The 22,835-nt window shown below is 58.2% G+C and overlaps 4 protein-coding genes across 5 annotated transcripts; 3 read left to right on the forward strand and 1 right to left on the reverse strand.

The window, feature by feature from the left end:
- The first annotated feature begins 9,299 nt into the window (after positions 1-9,299).
- Positions 9,300-10,625, forward strand: CHCHD10 (coiled-coil-helix-coiled-coil-helix domain containing 10). Of its 2 annotated transcripts, none has more exons than XM_035340971.1 (4): positions 9,300-9,388; positions 9,477-9,654; positions 9,780-9,933; positions 10,366-10,625. In XM_035340971.1, exons 1-4 carry the CDS (start codon positions 9,333-9,335, stop codon positions 10,383-10,385), a joined length of 408 nt encoding a protein of 135 aa, XP_035196862.1. In that variant the 5' UTR covers positions 9,300-9,332; the 3' UTR covers positions 10,386-10,625. The 2 variants fall into 2 exon arrangements, with proteins under 2 accessions (XP_035196862.1, XP_035196863.1); XM_035340972.1 differs by having other exon boundaries at positions 9,318-9,385.
- A 976-nt stretch (positions 10,626-11,601) lies between these two features.
- C15H22orf15 (chromosome 15 C22orf15 homolog) lies at positions 11,602-14,367 on the reverse strand. Its single transcript, XM_035340968.1, has 4 exons — positions 14,318-14,367; positions 12,768-13,223; positions 12,345-12,419; positions 11,602-11,904 (listed from the first exon to the last, which is right to left on the reverse strand). Exons 1-4 carry the CDS (start codon positions 14,340-14,342, stop codon positions 11,789-11,791), a joined length of 672 nt encoding a protein of 223 aa, XP_035196859.1. The 5' UTR covers positions 14,343-14,367; the 3' UTR covers positions 11,602-11,788.
- Positions 14,368-16,117: 1,750 nt separating this feature from the next.
- On the forward strand, positions 16,118-20,049 carry LOC118175044. The gene is made up of 5 exons (XM_035340907.1): positions 16,118-16,325; positions 17,113-17,466; positions 17,795-18,151; positions 19,222-19,296; positions 19,805-20,049. The coding sequence occupies exons 1-5, from the start codon at positions 16,280-16,282 to the stop codon at positions 20,047-20,049; spliced, it is 1,077 nt and encodes a 358-aa protein (XP_035196798.1). The 5' UTR covers positions 16,118-16,279.
- A 1,507-nt stretch (positions 20,050-21,556) lies between these two features.
- Positions 21,557-22,218, forward strand: VPREB3 (V-set pre-B cell surrogate light chain 3). Its single transcript, XM_035340973.1, has 2 exons — positions 21,557-21,667; positions 21,890-22,218. The coding sequence occupies exons 1-2, from the start codon at positions 21,619-21,621 to the stop codon at positions 22,216-22,218; spliced, it is 378 nt and encodes a 125-aa protein (XP_035196864.1). The 5' UTR covers positions 21,557-21,618.
- The last annotated feature ends 617 nt before the right edge of the window (positions 22,219-22,835 follow it).

Consider the following 22,835-nt stretch of genomic DNA (forward strand, 5'->3'; position numbering starts at 1 on the left):
GGGAAACACAGCCCTTCCAGAGACGGGACCGTGCGTGAGAACGGCCGGCTCCTGCCAAGACACTGAACACAAAAGAAAGTGCATGGTGTGTTTGGGTTTCCCAACATTTCCCAGCAGAACAGGGAGGTGGTTAGCAGCGGGAAGATGGCCCATTGGGTGGGTTGGGAGCTTGTGTGCTCACCTTCTGCACGGGGCCAGCCCAGGCCCTTTTGCTAGCCCTCCTCTGCTGGGAGCTCTCTCAGCCACTGTCTGTTCCTGCCTCGTCCCTGCCTCAGTTTGCCGCTTGCTGGCTGTCCCGGGGCTGCTGGCAGATGAGCTCAGGCTTCCACCCCAGCCCCAGAGCGCCGACAGCCTGACATCTCTCCGTGCAGGCGCCGCCTGCTTGCTTTCTTGCATCCCCTGCCGGGCTGGAGCCAAATCGGGGATTCAGAGAGCTCACGGTGGCTGCAGGAGGTCTGTGGAAGCCTTCGTCATCAGGAGGTCCCACCAGTCGCTGATACAGCATCCCCACGCCCGGCTCTTCGTGCCCGCCAGCTGCCCCTCCTATCTCCCACCAGTGGGATGCATGTCTTAACGTGGCCCAGTTTGTTTTCTTTTACTCCTAGATTTTGAAAAAAGTGTGGGGGTCTCCCTGCACCTCTGGAAGGTGCCAGTGGGACCGGGGATGGGGAAAGAAGCCAGTGGGACCGGGGATGACAGCACACGGGGAAACCTCTCCTCAGTCCTGTTGTGCTGCGTCACACGCACAATGAGCTCCGAGGTCTCAGAAACGGTGTGCAGGAGTGGCTGAAGGATCCCCCTGCCCTTCTGCTCACAACTTGCTCCCTCTGCTCACTTTTCCCAGCTCTCTGGGTAATCCCCGTTTGGCTGCATTTGGAGGACAGTTCACAGGATTTTAGCTTTGGTTGGACGTAGTCCCAGAGCATTTTGTTCCTTTGGTGCTGATCGCGATGTGAGCCGCAAAATGCACCGAGTCAACAACCTGTGTGCAAGAGGAAGGGAAGCAAGGGCAGGTCCGACTCTCCTCTGTTGTGAGCAGCAAGGAGGTGGCATGACTCTCGCCCAGCGGGGCCATTTCACTGTGAAGCTGCTGTGAGACACTGCCGTAGCACTTTGGGCTGAGAGCAGGGGGGGAAGAGGTCTCTGAGCAAAGGGGAAGGGGGAGGTGAGAGAGAAACTGAATTTAAATGGATTAAGGCTGTCCAAAGTCCTTTTGTTTCCTGCCACCTCCCCGGTGTGACTTTCACAGCTGTGTTCTGTGCGGCTCCGGGCCTGGCTTCAGGCTCCCTGCAAAGTCAGCACGGAGCTTTACACCCCCGGGGCATTTCCCAGAGCAGCTGGAGGAGGGCCCTGGGGCCAGTGCCTCAGGATTTTTCTAATGTTTTCCTGTTCTCTCTGTAGGTGATGGCCTCATGAATTGATGTGTCCAGCATCACGGCCCAGTGGGTGACAAATGGGAACGCATCCCCATCAGGCAAGTCTCTTTGCTCACTCTTGTGCTTTCAGGCCTTCCCCTTTGCTTTGGCCCCTCCGCACCGTGTTTTCCCTGGGGCAGGTGGGTGTTTGTACAGGTGATGGTAGGTGCAAACAGGGCTGGGGGCCATGCGCGGTGAGCTGCCCTTGTAAACACCAGGGCTGGGGAGGATTTCCCACTTGAACGGCCTTGAATTACCAGGTTGTCTTCCTCAGCTGGCAGCCCAAAGCATGGGCATGGGGAAGGGGCAAGAAGAGGACTTGGAGTCCCTGGAAATTTGGCTTTTGGGCCTGGAATCACAAATGGAAAAGTGGTATCTAAAGTAATAAGTAAAAATGTCTGTTGGTTGGCAAAATCCTGTGCTTCAAAGCCATTTTAGATTATATATGTATTTTTTAATGCAATGACTTGTGCAGGCTGATCTGGATCCAAACCATGCACCTTCAAAATTCCAAAATAAAATGTTTGATTTTTTTTTAAATTATTATTTTTGCATTTCAGCTTCACTGGGCTGATACAGCAGCCTCAGTATGAATTTCCAGAAAGTTTTGCTTGGGCCTCGCTAAATCAAGGGGCACGCTTGGAGCGCAGCCCCCGGGCTGGGTACAGGCTAACGGGGATGAGCTGCTCTGCAGGCACTGCCTCCCCCAAGCCAGGAACACAGGAACAAGCAGGAGGGGAGCAGGACCGTCCTGCACCCCACCTTCCAGAGCCTGCCTGCCCTCACCTGCACAGCTGTAACATGGAGCACGTTTGTCCAGGCTGCTGTGCCCTGTAGGTCCTTACGCAGCCCTGCGCACGCAGCCCTGTGCTGCCAAGGCATGTTCTTCATGTCAGGGGCTCGGCCCAGGAGCGGGTCCATGGGGGAGCAGCTAAAGCAGCTGCAGCCCCCTCGTTTCCCCGTTAACTCCCTCTGCGTAGCACACCCGGCAGCTCACGCGCTGCCAGAGCAGCAGTAGGGCCGTGCAGCTCTTCCTCCCCCTCTCCTCCCGCAGCCCTGTTGCAGCTGCCTCCAGCCCTGGGATTTGCTCCCAGCAAGCAGCTCCCTGCTCCGCCGTGGTCGGCGCGGGCACCGGCGGGCTCCAGGCTCGGGGAGAGGTAGGCCACGGTGTTTGTTGTCTAATCAGCTCCTGCCCCGTGCCAGGAGCGGAGCGCACACAAACAGCACGGGGCTCCGGTGAGAAGCGCTGCCTGCGAGATAAGCCGGGCAAGGAAAACACATCCATCTTCGCGTCTCTTGGCCTGAGACGGAGTTTCATCTGCTGGCATTTTCCTGGCGTAGGCTCAGTGCACAACACGATTCACCTCAGGAGCCAGACGCCTGGGAGCCAGCTCCCATTTTGGGCAAGAGGTGTCAGCCCCGGCTTGCACAGAGGGCGAATGCGGTGAGAAGCTGGCGGCTGAGCCACACTCTGCACAGGAGAAGGGTGCTGGCCCGGCCAAGCCCCCGTGGCAGCACGGGCCTGCCTGCATGCTGTGCCCAACGGTGCTCATCCCTGAGCAAAAGGGCAAGCCCCGGTAGTGCTGAGCAGCCCCCGGCCCAGGTGAAAGGCTCTGAGCCCACAGTGTGGGCACAGCACAACCAACCGGCCCCTGGGAGGCACCGAGAGGCAGCGTGAGCGCGGAGCAGAGCTGGCTCCAGCCCGCGGCTCAGCGATAAGGAGGTTGCTAGTGCCGTCTTGCAGCGCGCCCGACCTGCCAGATTTCCGCAAACGAGACGTCCTGGTGAAACACCCCCACCTTTGCCTCCCTCTGATCCCCTCCGAAGCGGAGCCGAGATTGGAATGTCTCCTGGGATATGAATCCCTCTAGCCTAAGGGGGACTGCGTTAATAAAATGCAGTGCGAGATGTGAAGGCGATGGGGGAGGGCAGGAGGCAGGGCTGCGGGGATGAGGCTGTTATGAACACGCCGTGGGTCTGCTGGAAATGTCCCGTCCTGTCCTCCCTCCCCTTGTCCCCGGCACTGAGCTGTGGAATTCAGGGTGTGGGTTGAGGCGTTCTTCACACTCGATTCTGCTCTGAAAAGTCAAACTCCCGATCTCCCTCCTGCTCCCCCCTCCTCAGCAAACCCCACTGAACTAACAGGCACCGCTCCTGCCCCCCTGCATTGCTCGGGCATCACCCCAGCCCGTGCTTTTGCCTGTGGTAAGCAGAAAGCACCCGTCCCCGGGATGTGCAGGCCAGCTTGGCAAGCCAGGACCGTCACTACCCAGGAGAGAGGAGAGAGCACTCCCCTCGTCCCTGCAGGACCAAGCGCTCGGGGCACAGCTGGCCTGGCTGGGTGTTAATCCTCTACATGAAGAGAAGACACCGTCAGCTTCTTCTAAAGAGGCAAGAAAAGGAAAGGAAGGAATTTCCAACCGAGACCAGATGGTGGGAGCTGCTGGGCTGGACAGCGTCAGTGGGGCAGAGGAGTGCGATGTGGTCCTGAGACATTTTGGAGAGCTGAGACCAAGGGCCCTGAGCCACAGGTGGCTGGGGACTGTTTGTGTAGAGGCTGCACCAGTGCTCGGGATCCTTCAGGCTGCCATACAGACATTGTGTCCTTGCTTGGGAAGGGGAAACAGGGGCAGGCAGCTGCTAATGTAATATTCTAGTTCAAAGCAGTAGCTGTTCGTGAGTTGGTGCTAACAGCCTCCTAAAAGGTCACAGATGCCTCTGCCTGACACACAGCCTCCTCTGAGCCCTAAGTCCCCACGCAGGGCTCTGCTTGGGAAAACAGCCGAGAGCGGCTCTCTGGAGATGTTTGCTGTGTCTGCAGCAGAGGGGAGGGAAGCGAGACCAGCCAGGGAGCAGAATGGAGGGGAATGGCCTCTGGGTAGACATGTGGATGAGGAGGAAATGCCAAGCCCCAAGCCCATCAGCTGGGACAGCGCGGGTAAAACAGGGAGCCCTATAAAGGTGTGAGACTGCTCCAGGGCTGCTCAGCACAGGTATCTTCTGCGAGGGCGTGTGAGCTCGCTGCTTTGGACTCCGTGGAACAGCCTGGCAGATCCCATCTGGAGAAAAGGCAGCAAGCTGCAGCCTTACTGCTCAGATCCTTCAGCTACACATGAAGCAAACGTGCCCTGACTTTGTCATTGTACTGCTTGTGGGTACTCTGCTGTCGTGAAGGAAACAAAACAGGGCTCGGGTTTGCCATCGTGTCTCATCGTTAGCAGGTGACTTCACATTGCTCCCAGAAATTCCGGTCCTCGTTGTCTGAGTATATGCTGGAGGTGGCTCGGAAGAGGTGGTTTGTTGACTAGGACTAACTGAAGAATTCGGGGACATGCAGGCCCTTTTTAAGTCACAACTAACAACATCAGCCTTTGGCTGGGATCAGCACTTGGCCCTTCTTTCCGCACCAGACCAGCGGAATCCCTCGTACAGGGTCTGGTGCTCCCGACTCAGCAGTCTGGGCAGCAGCCGGGAGGCAACAGCCCCCTGGAAAAATGAATCCAGCTTCCCCGCTTGGTTCCTTTCTGCACAAGCAGGTTACTGGGCGGGTAGGGGGAACGGGTAAATGCAGAAATGGACTTACACCTCTGAGGATCCATGGGCATGGCTGAGAGAAGCCTCTTTTGATGGGGAAGGGCTCTCTGAAAACCATGAGCAGAGCAATCTGGCTGGTAGCTCAGGTGTGTTCCAGCAGCCAGGCCCTGGGTTTCAAATAGGGAGCACTCATGACATGAATGGATTCAAGTCAGGAAGAGCCTCTGCACCGAAAATGGGCTTACAGGAATGAGTTAAAATCATTTTGTTTGCTTTGTGAAATTTATTAAAAACTACATTGTTCATCTGCTGAAACTTCACAGCTGTTGAGATTGCCCTCAGGGCAAACCACATCCAAGAAATGGCATGTAGATCTTGGGAGCACGAGACTTGAAAGCTGAAACTGCGCTCTGCAGCGCTGCCTTCGCTTCCCGAGCAGTCACGTCGAGCCATCTGCGGCTCCCCCAGCTAGACACCACACTTCTTAATTCCTCCCTGGTCTCATCTCTGACTCTGCAGTGGAGCCAACCCTGCAGCACAAGTACTTCATTTCACAGCCTCGTGTTTTGGCTAGAAAGGGACAGAGGTAAGATGCAGGCGGCAAGAGATCTGTGTGGGAAGCGGGCGCTCAGAGCCCATGGCGTTCAGTGTGAGGTACAGCCACGCGCCGTGCTGCAGCGGATGTGCCGTCGGCTGTCACCTCCCTCTGATGTTACTGCTTCATTGGCCCTTGGAGGAACCAGCGGTGAGGCAGTACTGCAGAAAAGGAGCCCATGTGCTCATGAAAAATCTGTGAATGCCTTGGAGTGGCAGCAGCCTGCTCGATTTTGTATTGTCAGTTGCAACTTGTTTGCAAAAAGCTTCACAGGATAAAAAGTGGGGCTTGCATATTTAGGTCTGACTTGAAAGCTCTGTACGGACTTGGGCGACTGAAATCAACCGCTCAGCACAAGCAAAATTAGGACCAGCCAGGGCTCAAAGATACAAATACAAACAGGACATGAGAAACCCACTGGCTGCAATCTGTTCAGTCACAAATGATTCATGGAGTAATTTTGCGTAACAAACACATCGGTAAGAACTGGAGGTTTTGCTTCTTTTTTTGGGGGGTGGCCCACAAACCAAAACATTGGCTAATTCATCAGACGCTTTCTTTTTTCTTTGAATAGTTTGCCCAGATCCCCGAGCAACCATCCCGTGCAATTTGCTGTTAACCTAAATAACTCGAATCCAGGTACACCCACAGCACTGCCCAGATCTGCCCATGCATGCAGTAATTAGGGCACTCCAAGCGCAAACCTGCAGCTGGCGAGGCAGGAGGCTCTGTAGGCATCTCCCGGTGGCTACCTGCTGGCTGTGGCACGGGGCAGGGATGGGGCAGGGATGCGCCGCGCCGCCGCGTCCCTCCCTGCAGCCACCTGGAGAAGGCTTTGTGGGAGCCGGGGGGTGGCACCGTGCCCTCAGCAAACGCCCTGCGAAACCAGTAAAGAACGGGCGGCGGTCTGTCACCCTGATGGAGGGGAAGGAGACGTGTAAGAGAGCCGTGGAGGCAGAGCATTGCATTCCTTACCTGTGAAACAACCCCCTGAAATCCAAATGCTCGGGGAATTCCTAGATCTCTGTAGCAACATTTCAGCGGGGACAGTGTGAGGATTTAAGTGAGGCAGGCTCCGAAGGGGGAGATTACTATCTGCTTTCAGACCAAGAAAGCAGTGAGAAAAAATAGACCCACTTTTTACAAACCTTGTCTTCCCTCATCCTGCTGCTAACTGGAGGGCGCCTGCCAGTGCGCCGAGTTACTCACAAAGGACCGCTTTTGATTAAATCTCTCCAAAACTATTCAGGAATTAAGTTAACTGCTGACTTTCAGATTTATGGGTCCCTTAATCCAAAATTACCTTTTAAGTGTAGGCAAGCCCTAATGCTTGGGTTATGTGAGGAGGGAAACAAGGTTACCTGATAGACCCAAAGATCGCATTTAGGCTGAAAAATAGAGGGAATTAGGGAGTTTGGGCCCTGTTGTGGGGATACTCCGCTGCAGACGCGCTGTTAAACAAACCCCGGTGCAGAGAAGCGCTGCCAGCAGGGCTCTGCACAGGGGTACGTGGGGCAGCGCTGGCAGTGCCGGTGCTGCCGGCTGCTGGACCGGGACCTGCGCACAGAGGCTGGGGGCACACGGCTGCGAGTGGGACTGTGCAGGTGGAGCCTTCTCAGGCAGACACACGGAATTACCTCATTAGTAAAGCGTCGGTAGCCAGGCTCCTCAGCACATACGTACCCTTCCTCCCACAGCACGGAACAACTTCGCGTTTAATGAAACAAATCGAAGGGTCCCAGAGAGGCAGCTTAAAGGGACACCCTTGAAGCCCAGGTGCCCTCAGCAAGTTGTTGTGAGCGTGGTGGAACCAAGGAGCCTTCATTTCCTATGGCTGGATGTCTTGCATTCCCTAGGCCCCCGACAGTCCCCTCCTCTTCCCCTCCACACACGCCCAGCTTCTTTTTGGGGCTGTGGATGCTGGAGCAGGGATGAGGACATGGTGCAGTACCTCCACACTGATGTGGAGAGCTGGGTCTCTTCCTGGGGGCTTCCTCGCAGCAGGGTGCTCTTTGGGTTTGTCCTTTCCTCCCCTCCTGCCCTTTTTGTTCTCAACTCCCATTCCCCCGTCTGCAGGAGTGGCTCTGCCTGGCAGGGGCAGACTGGCTGCAGGAGGAATGAACGTCCTTCACTCAGGAACTGGGGCTAGGAGAGGGAGTTGGGGCTAGGAGAGGGAATTGCAGCAGGTGCTGCCACACAGGGGCTTGTCACTTATATTTTGCCAGTTTGGCAACTGCTCTCTCCTGTTTTTTAGCGGGAGAAAGGCAAATGCTGAATGTAAAATGTTGCTGCTCTGAGATGGGGCATGTTGTGCACTGCCTGGGGCACAGCACCACTGCCAGGGCAGAACTCCCCAGCACTGTGGGAGGAAGGATTTTGGGGTGCTGTCTCCCCAGAAGAGACCAATCTCATTTTCAGGCAAAATCCCTCTCCTCAGAAGCGTGGGAGCTGCGTCCCTCCTTCTATAAGCCCCGTCTGCCCAGCTCCTGCAGCCCGGGGCTGGCTTGCTTTACAAACGCTTTTCTCATCCCCTCATGCTAGAAACTTGATTCTACAAGAACACTTTCACAGCAGCTAATTACCAACCCTGCAGTGACTGAGCTCTCTAATTCCTGCCAGTCAATGAACCGGTCCAAAGAGCTGCTTTTTGTAAGTTGCTGAATGTATGAACAGAGCTCTGGAGCCAGAACATAGCATAGATTATTTTTTTCCCCAGGACAACTTCCGGATCCTTGTCAATTTTGGACATTTCTTTAACTCCACAGGACAGAAGGAGCATCCCAAGGTGGAGGTAACCAGGCCTGGGACTCACCGAGCAGCCCCGGACCTGCAGAGGCCCAGGAGCCCAGCTGGGGTGCCAGGGAAGGAGCGATGGTCAGGAGATTGGTTTGAAGGTAAAGCTGGCGTCTGCCAGCCTGTCTGTTGGTGATTTGAGGGCTCGGCTGGGATGTCTGCACGTGTTCCTGCCTCCCAACAACGTCCACGCCTTGCGCAGGTTTCCTTGATCTTCTGGTGTGGATCCAGAGGGCTGCTGCAAAAACTGTTGTGCTGGCCGAGGGCTGAGACCACACCATTCCTCCCCACACACCTCCCCGCTCCCTCCTTTCTCTGCCCCACGCGCAGACCGCTCATCCTCCCTCCCCAGCCCTCCATTACCCGCCTCTTCTCTTCCAACAAGCCCCTTCACGCTGCCCTCCGCTCCTCGCCCCCGGGAGCGGCAGCCCCCGAGCACTCCCACAGCCACCCCGGCCCTCCTTGCGGCTCGTCCCCGCCCGGGCGGCGGCAGAGCCCTCCCGAGGGCCGGGCCGGGCCGCGTGCCCCAGCCGCGGTTTGCTCCCGCCCAGGCTGCCCCGGGCTGTGCCGTTCCCGGTACGGACGCCGACCCCGATAAAGCTGCGTGTGGGCTGGGGGCAGCGCCGTGCTTCGGGTGCGGGCTCCGGGCACAGCACGGCGCAGCCCGGCTCGCTCAGTTATTAGTTTGTTCATGCATTTATTTAGCCAGCCCTTCTCGAAGCCGTTCCCGTCCCGCCGCGCCCCCTCCCGTTACCGCGGCGGGCCCCGAGGCGAGGCGAGGCCCCGCGCGCCCCCTGGCGGACGCGAGCGGGCGCGGGCACGGGGCCTCCCCCCTCCGTGGCGCAGGCGCCCAGCAGGAAGCCCCCCCCTGCCCTCAGAAGGGCGAGGGCGGGAGCGGCTTCGGGAGCGGCGAGTGCGCGTGCGCGCGGCGTCACGTGGCGGCGGGGCCCGCTCTTAAGGCGGCGCGGGGGGCGGGCGCGAGGCGTTGTGAGGCGATGGCGCGTGGCGGCAGGAGCGTGGCGCGGCCCGCGGCGGCACCGGCACCGGCCAGGTACGGGGCGGGACGGGACGGGCTGGGGGGGCTGAGGGGGGCCCGGCGGGGCTCCCCCTCCCCGCCCTGACCCGCTCCTATCCCGCAGCCCGGCCCCAGCCGCCCCGGTGCCGGCGGCGCAGCCGGCGCAGCCCGGGCTGATGGCGCAGATGGCCAGCACGGCGGCCGGCGTGGCCGTGGGGTCCGCAGTGGGGCACGTCGTGGGCAGCGCCCTCACCGGAGCCTTCAGCGGCTCCTCCGAGCCGACCAAGGCGGCCCCGGCGCAGGTAGGAGCGCGCGTGTCCTTGTGCCGCCCTTGCCGGGCTGTGCTGCGGTGCCCGGGCCGCGTGGGTCGGGCCCAGCAGCGCGGAGCCTGCCCGAGCCGTGCCCCAAACCGCGTCCTCGCCTGCAGGAGCCCCGTCAGCAGCCCGTGTACCAGCAGCAGTCGCCCTACGGGCCCTGCCACTACGAGATGAAGCAGTTCCTGGAGTGTGCTACCAACCAGAGAGACCTGACCTTGTGCGAGGGCTTCAACGAGGCGCTGAAGCAGTGCAAATACAGTAACGGTGAGTCTGGGTTGTGGCGGGGCTGGGTGGTGAGGGAGCTGCGGCTGGGAGAATGCCAGAGGGTTTGAAGGTTGTGCAAACAAGCTGCCGAGAGAGCAGTGCCCTTCAAGGCTTTAAGTAGGAAGTGCTTCTGCCTGTGTGAGTTCCTTTTGTCACCTGAAATGCTGAAGGGAACCGGAAAGGGCAGGAGAAGTGGCCCTGACTGTGTGAAGGGGACAAGATTGTAGATAACTGCACAGTTTCTTCTTTGCTGCCCTGAGAGGCCTGCTGCTTTTACCACTTGCTCTCCTAATTCCTGCTGTACCTGTTAATAGTAGATTTCAGTACTTATGTCTTAGTCTTAAGGTGATCACCTTAAGCAGGAGAGTCTTTATTTAACTGCAGCTGCTGGAATGTGCACCTCATGCTGACCTTGTGCTTTCTCCCATGTAGGTGTTTCCTCTCTCCTGTGAGGAATCTGCCCACTTGTAGGGAGAAGAAGAACCTGGTGTAGAGCCCTGATGCCTGCAAGGAGTGGAAGGAAGGATGGACAGGTGATGAGCTGGAGGGAACAGGCTGACCAGATCGGAGTGTTCCAGGGGTAACTTACTTCAGGACTAGTAAGGAAGTAAAGGAACGGTTGGATTTGTTATTCTGGAGTTCAGATAGTGCTGTATTTATTGTGGAGAAATAAAGCTTATTTGGAACTATCATCTGTGCTTTTTCTTTATTTAATACTTCAGCTAAACTTAAGCTACCCAGATATTACCCATGTTATCCCCTTTCAGGGCAAGGCACGTTTGTTTGTGTATTTCTGCAAGCAGGAGGTGCAGCCCAGCAGCAAGAACTGTGCCTGCATGGCTTGGCAAAAGTAGATCCACAACTGAACTGAGACCGGATTGGCAGCACTCCAGACAGAGCAGGGGCTGGAGAGAGGTAATCTGAGATATCCAACAGTATTTTCAGTAACATTCTTCTTGCATTGATAACCTCTTCCTGAAGAGCTGTGTTCTGACCCAGGAGATAGGAAAGCGTGACCTGTCTGGCTGCGTGACTCGGATACAGCCAGCTGATCTTCCTTAGTGAGTTATGCAATGTTCTCAAGGTCACCAGCTAAAGGTGAAGCCCGGGGCTGCTTTCTATTTCTGCCACTATGGCAGAACTGCCTCCTTAGGGCTGCCTGCAGGTTCTTCTCAGGAGACCCTGCTTGGCAGCAGATAGGAGCTGCTGTTGAAGGTCCTGTCCCTTTCAAATGTCACAACTTGAATGCTTGATGGAAGTCGGTGTTCTGAGCTATGCCTGTCCTCAGCTGGGGTGCCTTGTGCTCTCCTGAGAGGTGGCCAAGTTAGAAAGGTGCCAGAGACCCAAAGCCCGAGTGCTGTTGTGTGCTGAGCTGCTCCTGTGCGAGCAGGGAGGAACCACTGTAAGGAAGCCTCATCTCGCTGCCTCCAAGGAATACTTCACTTGGTGTGTGCTGGTCTGCATGGAGAGGCCCATAGGGAAAACTGTTGAGCATACCTGCAGCGAGCGTCTGCTGTCTTCTGACCCATCCTGGCAAGTTCCAGCAATGGTTCTGCTGTTGACACCCCGGATGTTGTGTCTCAAATGACTTTTCCTGCTGACTGCAGGGGACGGTGAGCCTCCAGCAGGCCCCTGCTGGTGTGGTGGTGTGTGGGGCACGCTTGTGGGAACGTGAATGACACCTTGAAGCAGGAGGCAGCTCCTTGTGCCTGGCCGGGGTGCTGCTTGCATGTCAGTGCAGCTTTGGTTGCAGAACATCTGAGGAGTGGGGGGTTCTGGTGGGGCTGGGGGCTCAGGCACCACTGGTCCTGGTGGTGGTCACTGCACTTGTGCTTGTTTCCATCAGGCCCTTTCCTCATCTAGGGGTGCTCTTTGGCTCTGAGCTCTTCTTGGGCTGAGCCCTCCTCTGCAAGGAGCCTTTCCTCCACTGCTCTCTCATCGGGGTGTTTGCCGAGAGCTTCTGCAGCCGATCTGTGGAGCAATCCCCCAAGAGCTTGGTGCTTTCCTGCTGTGTCGGTTGCCCACCGGTGTGTTAAGTGAGGAGATGCTGAGCTGTGAGACTGCAGCCTGGGAGGTGGACCTGCGCGTCCTCCCAGCTCACGTTGTCCCTCCCTGCCTGTCCCCAGGAGATGACTGTGCCTTGCACCCCTCCCGGCTGTGGGGCTGGTGCTGTACCCCGTGCCTGCTGCTGTGATCAGGAGGGGCTCTGCGAAGCAGCTCTGCCTGCTGGCTGTCCCTGATTTCACCTGGTGATCCCCACCGGTGGCAATAACGCTGCCACAGCGGTTCCAGTCCTGAAGCTGTGCCGTGAGGGGCACTGCCATGCAGAGGAGCACTGTCCCCGGGTGGTGTGCCAGGGGAGTCGCCTGCACCCTCAGCTCCTCTGGAGACGAGGTGGGTGCCTGACTTACCTGCGAGGTCAGGGTGGTGTTTCCCCAGGTTCTGCAGTAAGGATTCGATGCAGGTAGCTTCGGTGCTCTGTTCCCCTACCAGCAGAATGGGAGAAGTGGGTTAATCCCTACCTCGGCTGAAAACTGGGATCAAGACTTGGAACTGGGGCAGGTGGCTCTGTCACGAGAAGCTCCTCCTCCCCCGAAGCTGCCACCTCAGACTCAGGATACAGCTCTAGTTTTTTTGTGAGCTGGCTTTTCTCCTCAAAGCTACCGTGTGATGGCCAAACAACTGCTGAACAGAGACCCTGTCCAGAGGCACATCTGTCTGTGGGCTGTGACAAGGTGCCACTGGTGCGTGGGGTGGTTCCTTGCAGTGCTACCCACCCCTGCAGCAGACCCTGGCCCAGCGGCTGAGCTGTGCGGCATTGCTGAGGAACTTACGGACGACTCTGACGAGGATGTAGCGCTGCCTTTCCCGTAGGTATTTACTGGCAAACTCAGATGCAGGATTTTCCACTTTGCTCAGGTTCATCAGGGCCCCCGCTTCATCCACAAGATCGATGCAGTCTGGAGGGGAAGAGATGTGAAGGTCCCACGTGCCCCCCTCAACCTGCCCAGGCTGGTACAGGCTTAGAGGCATTTCCCTTGGCAAGCTGTGCTGAGACAACGTACTGAGGTCTGCAGGGGAGGAGGTTTGCCTCCCCTGCCTTTCTGGGGTGACCTGTGACTCGCACACAACTGCTCTGATACCCTCTGCTGCTCCTCTAAGGGTCTGCACCCAGCTGATGGCTGCTCGCGAGCGCTCGGTACCTTCTGTCCCGCACTGACACTTCCTCTTCAGGTGGGCGGTGAGGATCAGGACGCGGCACTGCAGGTTCACCAGCTCCTGGCAGTTGGCTGTGGGCAAGGAATGAGGGGTGGGTAAGCGAGGTCACCCTGCACCCAGGGGCCCCGCTGTCACGGGCAGCAGAGCTGGGGGCCCCGCGTGGCCTTTCAGCAGGGCTTCGGGCTTGTGGTATTATGGGCTGTGGCTGCTGTGCTGGGAATGCACCAGGCTAGGAGCTGGGATGAGCATTGTGATTTGGGGAAAGTTGTTCTGCTTCATGAAGCATCTGTCCTTCAACGTAGGTTCCTCAAATAGGTGTAGGAAGAATTCACGAGCCCTGGCCCCAACGTTCCCCTGCCATGAACTTGTCCAGGTCACAAGGGAAAGGAGCTGGACATCTCAGCTGAGTCACTGCGGGTGTTTTGGCCGTGAACTCTCACCAAGTGTGTCACGATGGAGAAATCCCCAGGGCTGACAAACGTCAGCAGTCAGAGCTGGGGAGCCAATTTAAATAGCAGAGGGAGCAAAGGCGTAGGCCCACGTGTGTCTGGCAGCTTCAGTGCTGAGTGTCTGGGGTCAGGTGAAGGCTCCAAGCCAAGTGGGGGCAAGGCCAGGACAGAGTCTGCCTGTTCCCTCGTTCCCTGCTGCGGATATTGCACTCCAAAGCCAAGGGCTGGGGTTAGAGCAGGGGGAACCCTTCCCAAAAAGCAGGGAGCAGAGGAACTGCTGGCAGCTGTCATTGCCTGGTGACTTTCTGTCTCCGTCTAGACAAGCAAAGCCCCCTCCAGCGACTTCCTCAGAGCTGCAAGGCTGGGAACACCCAGCAAGGACAACCTGGAGAGAGTTCTACCCCGCAGGTGGTGCTGGCTGCAGCCCAGTAACCTGCCCCGTGCCTGGCCTCCCTTCCTGTGGGTTACCGAGCTCTGCTGACATGGTTTTCCTCTGTGAGTCAGCGTGCAGGGATTAAATATCTCCATCACGTAACTTTTTAAAATAAATAGATGGAGCAGAGGCTGCTGATGTGTTCTGCTCGAGCTCTCCTGCCCTGTTCCCTGGCCACGGGGCGTTGCTGTGCATCAAGGCGCCGTGTCCCTGCCTCCCCCGTGGGGCCACCGCCTGGCACGGAGAGCTGCCTCGAAGGCAGCGCTTTCCCCACGTACCTCACCTCCGTATCTCACCGTGACGAACATCGCGCTTCCTGGCGGGGGCTGCAGGCAGGGGCTGCGATGTCCTGCGGGCAGCGGGGGTGACAAAGTGAAGCGCTGTGCGCCGAGAGGAGGGGCGGCGTTTCCAGCCAGCACTGTCGTGGTTTCAATAGCAGATTTCCCAGCAACGGGGAATGGCCCCGCAGATTCCTGAGCCCTGTGGCTGGGCGCTGGGAGAGGAGGGGTAGAGCAGGGCTTTGTTAACAGCGGCCTTTCAGGAGGCTGCTCCGAGTCTGTCTCTTCACAGTGCTGGTGATTCCTGCCCCTTGCTTGCCCTGCAGCCCCTCTGAGTGCCCCAACATGCCTGCCTGGCATTGATGCGAGGGTGGCTGCGGGCTCCTCTCCGAGATGGTCGGTGTCACCAGCAGCACCTCCCCGAGGACCCTGCCTGTTTTATCCTGCCACGGGCCGCCAGGCAGTGGGAGCAGCGGGACGGGACGCGCTGACTGCAGCAGCGATCGCTGCCTGGCAGAGCAATGAGCGCCGCGTGGTGCGGCAGTAGTCCCGGCCTGTGTTTTGCCCTGGCCTGACAGAGATAGTGATGTCTTGGTCACTGACATGTCAAGCGTGGGATAAAACCTGCTTATTTGGGTGAGTTTTTGTTCAATAAGCACATCTAGCAGGAGATGGGTTGTGCAGGGTGAGCAGGGGGCAGTGTTCGTGTTGCCGTACAGACGTTCAGCAGAGCGTACAGGGCACTGCTACATCGTGCCCTGTAGCATCATCCCCTTCTCTTGCAGAGATGCCGAGACACAGGTGAAATCCTGTCCTGAGGACCTGAATGGTGGGGGCTAGTACTGACACTGAGGCACAAGGAGTGATCTGCAGAGAGCTGTGCTATGTAGCCTGTACTCACAGCTCTGTGGACAAACCTCCTCGCATGGAGAAAGGGCCCTATGGCTGTGCACAATGCAGCAGGGCATGTGTGGGCAGAGCTGTGCTCACAGCACTGCTCTTCTGATTTTTCTCCTGAGAAGCTGTGAAACCACAGAGCAGAGCAGAAGTCTGGTTCCCAGCAGCCTCTCAGAGCTGGGGCCGGTTGTGCTGCAGCTCTCACTGCTGGGCCTGCCTAAAAGCAGCTTGTTGCCCTGTGACCTTGGTTTCCAGATCTGACACCTCTTAGGGCTCGCTGTGCCGCAGGGTACAGCAGCTGTTGTACCGGGCTGTGGAGGACCCATTTTTCCCTTACAGGTGCCGTGGTGTGGTTTCACAGCTCCCTCTAGCCCTCACGTGTGAGCCAAGAGATGACCACAGCAAAAGGGCTGTGTTCCGAGGCACCGGGAGAGGTTGTGCACCACCGCTTGGTATTTCTGCTCTCAGGGTGGTGACAGAGCCCAGCGTGGGACGGGAGAGTCCCTGGAGCAAGCGGAATGGGCACGGAGAGCATGTTCCTGTAATTAAAAACAATCCTTACATGGAGGACGTTGCCCCCTCACCCAGTCTTGGTGTTCGCACTCTGTGCCTTGCCCAAGAGCTCAGCCTCATGCCGGGGCAGCTTGGTGGGAAGGCACGGGGAGCAGGTGGAGCAGCATCAGTGCAGCTCTTGGTCCCCTGTCCCACAGGAGCTGTCGGCCTCCAGTGGGTGGGCTCCTCTCCTGCCTCCAAACGCAGCAGGGGATGGACCAGGGGGACTGCCTTGGGCAGCCAGGAGGCTTGGAGCGACCCCACGCCGTTGCTTTGAGCAGACCCCAGCACGGCGGGTGCCTGGGGCCTCCCTGGGCCCCAGACTTGGTCCAGAATGGATGTGACCTGGTGGGACGAAGCCACCGCGAGGGACAGCTCATGCTGAGCGTTGCTGGCGGAGCTGTTTTGCACCGTCCTGCGCACGCAGCGCGCGGGCAGCTCCTCCCTGTGAGGTGAGAGATCGGGTGCTGCTGAGAGGCCTCCTCCTGCCTCGGCTGCTGGAGACACCTGGGCTGGGCATGGCGCTCGCCCTCGCCCTCCTGCCGCTGCTGCTCCTGCCCCGGGGTAAGTGCCTGCTCCGTCCCCTCGCCCCGTTGGGAGGCACTGGGACTGTCCCGCCTCAGCCTCGCCCTGGATTGCTTTTTTTTTTGGTGGATGTGCTTTGAAAGCCTTACTCCCGCGCGCTGCTTGTTATCCCCAGCCATGCTGGGCCTCTTTGGAGCCCCCCTGAAATTGAGAGAAATGAGCAAACAGCTCCCGATGTATTTTGCAAAAGTACCTGGATGCTGAATTGGAGACAGAAACACTAGCTCAGCGGCACAGTGTAAGGAACTTGAGTGCATCCGTTTGTTGATCAAGATCTAGTGTGCTGATAGCCAAAAATAATAAGTCTGCAAGGTTTTGAGAGCTGCTGGTGTGAAACCTTCCCTGCCGTTCCCCATCGCTTATTTCAGTTGATGAAATCTTACCTGTTGTTGTTGTTGTCCAGGCAGCGTTCCTGGTACTGGGTAGGAAGCTGTTCCTGGCGGAGTTCTGTGCTGTCTCTGAGCGGGGATGCGCAGGCTGCGGTACCTGGGGACTCCGGTGGCTTTAGGGGCCACCAGGTGTGCAGATGGGCCCCAGGCTCCCTGTGGCTCTGTCTGGAGCTAGGGAGAGGTTTAGGGAGGGAGAACTTGGTTGGGGCATCCGTGAGCTCTGCGAACCCCACAAAGAGATGAAAGCGGTGGGGCAGCTGTCGGGCCTCACCTGGGGCGTTTGCTCTGCGCTCAGTACCTGAAGCCAGCCAGTGCGCCTGCTCCTTGCCTGGGAGCAGGAGTCGGGGCTCTCCTCCCATTCTCACTTTCTGTTTCAGGCTCAGGGACTCTTGGATGTCTTGAGAGTCAAGTGGTTCTTGTGACTGAAGGGGAGCCTGTGGTGATGGAGTGTCCTTTCCACAAGCCCAGCGGCAGAGGCGAAACGTTCTATGAGATCCTCTGGAGCCACAGGAACGAGTCAAGAAGGATCCTGCAGTTTAGGATGATACGGCCCAGTGCCTCCTGTGTGCATCGCGGTGAAGGTCACTTCAGCGGCACTGTGGATTTTGAAAGGAGCGTGAGCTTTCTCAACATCTCGGAAGTGCTTGTGAATGACACTGGCCCTTACCTCTGCTATGCGAAGATAGGGAGCAGCAACCCGACCGAGAAGGTGACTCACCTGCTCGTTAGGGGTGAGTCCGTCTCTCCTGTTTTCCCCTTTCTTTCCTTCCAGCATTACACCTGAGCGTAGTCCTCTCTTGTCATCGAGTGGCTTCCCAAAGCCTTTGGGAAGTGTTAGCCTTGTTGGACTGAGCTCAGTCAAGGGACCTGCCCCATTGTTGGGAAAGGAAGAATGGTTTGCATTTTAACACCTAGCCTTACAGAGTTGTGTTTTACATTCCCATGGGCTTGTGCAGCCCCAATAACTTTTGTGGGCGCAGTGCTTTGCCTGAGCTGGCATTATGCAGGCATCAAAGCAGCTCTGACATGACCACCCACGTGAACCTCTCTTCTTTGCAGGTCGGCAGCCGTGGGCAGCCTCGGGGGACCTCAGCTTCTCTGCACCTCATGGAGGCGAAGTCACCTTGGACTGTCGTTTCCCCACCAACCTGCCAGGCAGCTTCACCGACCTCTTTTGGCTGCACGAGCGAGACCAGAGCCCACCCCGACTCGTAGCATGGCACCTCTGGTCCAGTTTCCAGAACAACAACGGCAGCATTGGGAGTCGTTTCCAGAGCACATTTGATCCGGAAAATCACCGGAGCCGTCTCACCATTACTGGGCTGGAAGAGAAGGACGGTGGCTGGTACCAGTGTGAGGGCCTGGGAGAGCTTTCAGGCAGGCAGAGAGGGACGAGAACCAACCTCGCTGTGAAAGGTGAGCTTGTTTTCTGGGACCTTGTGGGGCAAGCGAAATCCATCTGCTCTGGTAAGTCTTTGCATTTCACAGTCAGTCTAAACCATGGGCTTGATCTGCTCAGGGCTTGATGATAAGAGGGTGCGTGTGACGCTCCTCACCTGGGACGCATCTTAACGTGCGGGGTGCCTCTCGTTCACCTTGCGCTGCCCTGCAGAGCGTGGGGACTGCAGGTAGGCAACAGCTGGAGCTGTGTCTGCAGCGCGCTCGTACCTGCAACGGGCTCAGAGGGCTGGCTGCCCAAAGTGTGAGCTGCTGTTGTGCTGCAGTGGCAAAGCTTTGCAAGGTCAGAAAACATGAAAGCGAGATGCACAGATAAATTTAAAGTGTCTACAAAACCACAGGCTGTTATCTGTGAAGAGACACAGGTTATGTGCCCCTTGCTGCAGGGCTACCAATATCTGTTAACAATATCTGTAAAAGATACTGATTGCCTTGATGTGACCCTTTCAGGAACCGACTTTCATCCGTACCTAACGATGTCGTGGATTTTTAATGCATTTAGTTGGCTGTGTACAAGTGCCTTTTATCCAGTGTAACTCAGTAACAAATCCCAGCAGAACTGTTTGCTGTGTTTGCAGCCTGGCCAATTAATCCAGAACACCGTTAGTTGAAATTACGCAGTAATGTGGACTCACCATGACTCAGCTGGGAAATACATGATGTGAGGATAAAGCAGGACCCTGTTTTGAAGTGTAGGACATGCCGTGTCCCTGCTGTTTTGGTGCCAAAAAGATGTTTCATATTTCAGAAGAAACTCTTAAAATTTGTGCTGGTTCTTGTGTTCTCATTCCCTCATCCTCACACCAGGGGAAGACACCCTGCATTTGTTCATGCCCACGATGGGCTTCTTCATCACTGTTAGCCTTTTTTCACAGGTTTTCTTCAAAGTCTTACCCACGGCCCCCAGCTGCAGAGGTCGGAGCCTTCCATGTTTCCGCTGAAACCACCAACCCGCTTGCAGGTTTGTGTGTCCCGGTGTATATGATGCTCTGAACTCGAGGAGTACAAGCCTGCATTCTCCTTTCTAGGCTCCTCGGCTGTCCTGCTGGTCGTTCTGGGGAGCGTTGCGTTTGCTGTCATGGCTCTGTGCTTGTACTTTCTGTGTAAGTAATGCTGGGCAAGGAACCCAGACATCACCTCACGCCTTATCACGGCAGTGCCTGAGCCCTCTCCTGCATCTCTGTGAGGACTCCGGCTCTTCAGCAACATGGCCAGGCCCTCACCTGCACTGCGCTGTGTCCTCTGCTGACACCTCGCTGCATCCCCTGTGGTCTCAGCCAAGTGTGGGGCACTGGGAGCAGCCGGGACTCACGGGGGTGGCACTGCACCAGGCCGCTGCTCTCCCCTGCTGGCACGTGGGGGAGCGTGACAGGAGGCCGAAAGCTCCTCCATGCCCTGGTAGAATGTCTTTCAGCAGTTGGTGTGATACGGGGCTCAGCCTTTGGGCTGTGAGGAGGTGCAGAGCAGGCCATGATGGTGGGGAAAAACTGTCAGGAAAAATCCTTCTGATAGCGACCAGTCCCGGGCTGTGGGCAGACGGGCTGTGTTAGAGCCACGCTATTTCAGCGTGGGCTGCACCAGCAGAGCTCTGTCCCCTCTGCTCTGTTTCAGACAAGCGTCACATCCAGCTGAGGAGGCGGCGCACCTTGCAGGGCACGTCGGATCCCTGCTGCAGGCCCGCAGAGGAGGGCGCGAGGCAGCCCGCAGGCGGGGAAGCCGTCAGTGTCAGCGCTGGCAGCGTGGCGGAGTACAGCGTGAGTGGGGTGTGGGCAGAGCCCAGCCACTGCTGCCTCCTGTGCAGGGGCTGGTGGCGGAGCCCTGCGGAGGAAGCCACGGATGGGGCTGCTGGGCGGTAACCGAGGCTGCTCGGTTTGTTCACAGCTCCTCACTTTCCCGGGAAGGAACGCCGCTGCAGGGGACCGGGGACAGTGATGACAGCCCAGGAGGGCCCAGTGGGATGCAGGGAGCTGTGTTGTGCCTCCTGTGTTCATGGCACTGGGTAATTCCCCTCCACTGCGTATCATGCAAAGGTCGCTAGCAAAGCCTTCTCTCCCTTGATGGTTGTTTTTTGTATTCAATTAAAGCCTCTCGAGAACAGACTGTGTGCACGTTCAGTCTCTGCTGCACCTTGCTCTTCTGGCTCCCAGTGGAGCTGGCTTTCAGCTGCTCTGCATCCAGCCTGGCTCAGACTAACCCTTGCACCATCCTCTGGTGCAGACACAGCCACATCCTCCTCCCATCTGCAGGATGAAGCAAGGCCTGCATGGGGACTTTGCTAACCCAGGGCAGGAGAGAGGTGCTGATGTCTCTGTCCCTAGCGCTGTCCCATCAGAACGGCACTCCAACACTCCACAACCTCAGGGGAAGCACAGACAGCAACGCCCTGCCCAACCCCTTGCAGGGACAGTGTGTCTCAGCCTCCTCGTGGGGCTGGACAACCACAGCAGCTCTGTGCCATAGCCCAGCCGCACGCAGGGCCGTGCAGTCCCACCAGGCACAACCCAAACCTTGCTGCCCTCTGCTGCAAGCACGCAGCCCCCTCCGAGGCGATGGTGTTATGGCAGCTCTGAGGAGCCTCAGCCACCACCTTTTGCTCTCGTTTTGCTCTCACTGTTCCCTGGGGAGGCTGCGTCACAGTGAATTGGTCAAGGTTGCGTGGGGGAAGTAATTACTTTTGTTAGACCAGCTGACAGAGAAGACAAAAATAGCTGAGCTGTTGGGCACGTGAGCCCTCGTTAAGACCACTGCAGCGTGTCGAAGCAGAGCGAACATCCGTCTTGCTGGCGGGCTATAGCACTCAGTCTTTGGGACCAGAGATGCAGTGTTGGGATGGTCTAACGAGGCAGGACCCTGTCCCGGAGCTCGTGGCTCCACTTTCCCTCTATCACAGAGCGTGCCCAACCTCTCACAAAAATCTTGGGCTTGGAGATGCCTTGGGAGCTGCGCTGCAGAGGCGTGCATGCCCTGTGGTGGCGTTACAGACAGGAGGGCCTTCACACCCAGTGATTCTGGCAACTCTTTGCTTTACCGGTCTGCCGTCCTTCCTCACCAGACACCACCTGTGCTGCAGCCACAGCCCCCCGCACTGTGTCCCTCAGTAAATGTCTTCTAGAAGGTCAACTTGTTTTGGGGGGTGTCCCTACCCTGTACCCCAGTACCAAGGGCAGCAGAGCAGGCTGCATGCGCAAGGCTGTGCCTGGAGGCGAAGGTCTTGATGCTGGGCTCTTGCCCCACTGACTCGGGCCCCCTTGCTGAAGCCCAGTTGCAGCAAATGGAGCGACACGGGCAGCTGAAGTCCCCCAGCCCCCTGTGTCATTTACATACACCTCACCAGCACCAGCAGCACAGCAGCCCGGGCTTGTGCAGTACCACAGCCTGTCTCCAAAACAGCCTCCCTTCCTCTGCTCCCCATCCTAGCCCCTGCCATGGCCCTGGGCTTCGTGCTCCTGCTGCTGGTGGGGACAGCAGGGACAGGTAAGGGCAGCGTGGCTGCACTGGCTGACGCTGGGGAAGGTGGGCAGGACTGAGGTGCGTACGGGCGATGTTCAGCCGAGCTGGGAGGTTTGCTCCAAGGCTGTGTGGTGCAATGAGCGGGGCTGGGCAGTGCGGGTACCTAAAGGGGGTGGTGGGATGTTTTGGGGCTGGGGGCGGTGGGGCACGGCTCCCCATCAGTAACCGCATTCCCGGTACGTGCAGCCTGCACGGCTCAGCAGGTGCTGACCCAGCCGACCACCGTGTTGGTGCTGCCCGGGCAGACCGCCCGGCTGTCCTGCACCCTCAGCCCCCAGTACAACATCACCGACTTCGGCATCACCTGGTACCAGCAGCGCCCGGGGCAGGCCCTCAGGTACCTGCTCTACTACAACTCGGAGCACGACAACCACAAACCCGCCAGGATTCCCGACCGCTTCTTCGCTACCAAGGACCTTGCCCGCAACGCCTGCATCCTCACCATCACGGACGCCCAGGAGGAAGACAATGGCAGATATTACTGCTCGCTGTCCTCCACCAACAGCTGGCTGTAGCAGCGCGGAGCGAAACCGGCCGGCTTGCCCCACGCGCCGTGATGAGATGCAGGGCTGGAGGGAAGGGGCACAGCCCTCCTGCAGCCCGGGGCCGGCCCGGTGTAGCAGCCGCCTCCCCTCCCTCACCCTCCTTCCCTCACCTTCACTCCCTTCCCCTCACGGCCCCGCTCTCCCCACAGCCCAGCGGCGGTGGGAGCAGGGGCCGTGCCGCGGGGTGCCTGGGCTGCCCGGGGCTGCGGTTTGACCAAGGCAATAAAAACGTTCGCCCCCCGAACCACCGCGCTCCTGGCTTCGTGTCCGTGCCCCCAACCCCCGCCGCCATCTTGCCGCCCCCCGCCGCCATTTTGCGGCGCCCCCCGTGCCCCCCGCCGCCATTTTGTGGCGCCCCCCAGCGCACCCCCGGCTCCTGAGGGGGGAGAGGGGGGAGCGGGGCGGCACGGGAGCTGCTGGGCGCTCCGCACGAGCACGGGCACGCAGGGGGGCGAGGCGTTTTTCCGTTAAATTCTCGCAGATTACGTAAAAACGCTGAGGAAAAAAGGGGGGTGTTGGGGGGGGGGGGGCACAACGCCTCAAAGTCCCGCTCGCAGCAAGGACGGCACCAGAGCGCATGCGCAGCA

Source organism: Oxyura jamaicensis, chromosome 15 (assembly GCF_011077185.1).
Source record: "Oxyura jamaicensis isolate SHBP4307 breed ruddy duck chromosome 15, BPBGC_Ojam_1.0, whole genome shotgun sequence".
Classification (NCBI taxonomy): Eukaryota; Metazoa; Chordata; class Aves; order Anseriformes; family Anatidae; genus Oxyura; species Oxyura jamaicensis.

Excerpts from the sequence above, each read along its gene's own strand:
- CHCHD10 (XM_035340971.1), top strand. The coding sequence starts at position 9,333 with ATGGCGCGTGGCGGCAGGAGCGTGGCGCGGCCCGCGGCGGCACCGGCA. Across the intron at positions 9,389-9,476 it reads GCGGCACCGGCACCGGCCAG|CCCGGCCCCAGCCGCCCCGG; the intron begins GTACGGGGCGGG and ends CCTATCCCGCAG. Across the intron at positions 9,655-9,779 it reads CCAAGGCGGCCCCGGCGCAG|GAGCCCCGTCAGCAGCCCGT; the intron begins GTAGGAGCGCGC and ends CCTCGCCTGCAG.
- VPREB3 (XM_035340973.1), top strand. The coding sequence starts at position 21,619 with ATGGCCCTGGGCTTCGTGCTCCTGCTGCTGGTGGGGACAGCAGGGACA. Across the intron at positions 21,668-21,889 it reads GGTGGGGACAGCAGGGACAG|CCTGCACGGCTCAGCAGGTG; the intron begins GTAAGGGCAGCG and ends CGGTACGTGCAG.
- LOC118175044 (XM_035340907.1), top strand. The coding sequence starts at position 16,280 with ATGGCGCTCGCCCTCGCCCTCCTGCCGCTGCTGCTCCTGCCCCGGG. Across the intron at positions 16,326-17,112 it reads GCTGCTGCTCCTGCCCCGGG|GCTCAGGGACTCTTGGATGT; the intron begins GTAAGTGCCTGC and ends TTTCTGTTTCAG. Across the intron at positions 18,152-19,221 it reads AACCAACCTCGCTGTGAAAG|GCTCCTCGGCTGTCCTGCTG; the intron begins GTGAGCTTGTTT and ends TCTCCTTTCTAG.
- C15H22orf15 (XM_035340968.1), bottom strand. The coding sequence starts at position 14,342 with ATGTTCGTCACGGTGAGATACGGAG. Across the intron at positions 13,224-14,317 it reads CGTCACGGTGAGATACGGAG|CCAACTGCCAGGAGCTGGTG; the intron begins GTGAGGTACGTG and ends CCTTGCCCACAG. Across the intron at positions 12,420-12,767 it reads CATCCTCGTCAGAGTCGTCC|GGGAACAGAGCACCGAAGCT; the intron begins GTAAGTTCCTCA and ends TTCTGCTGGTAG.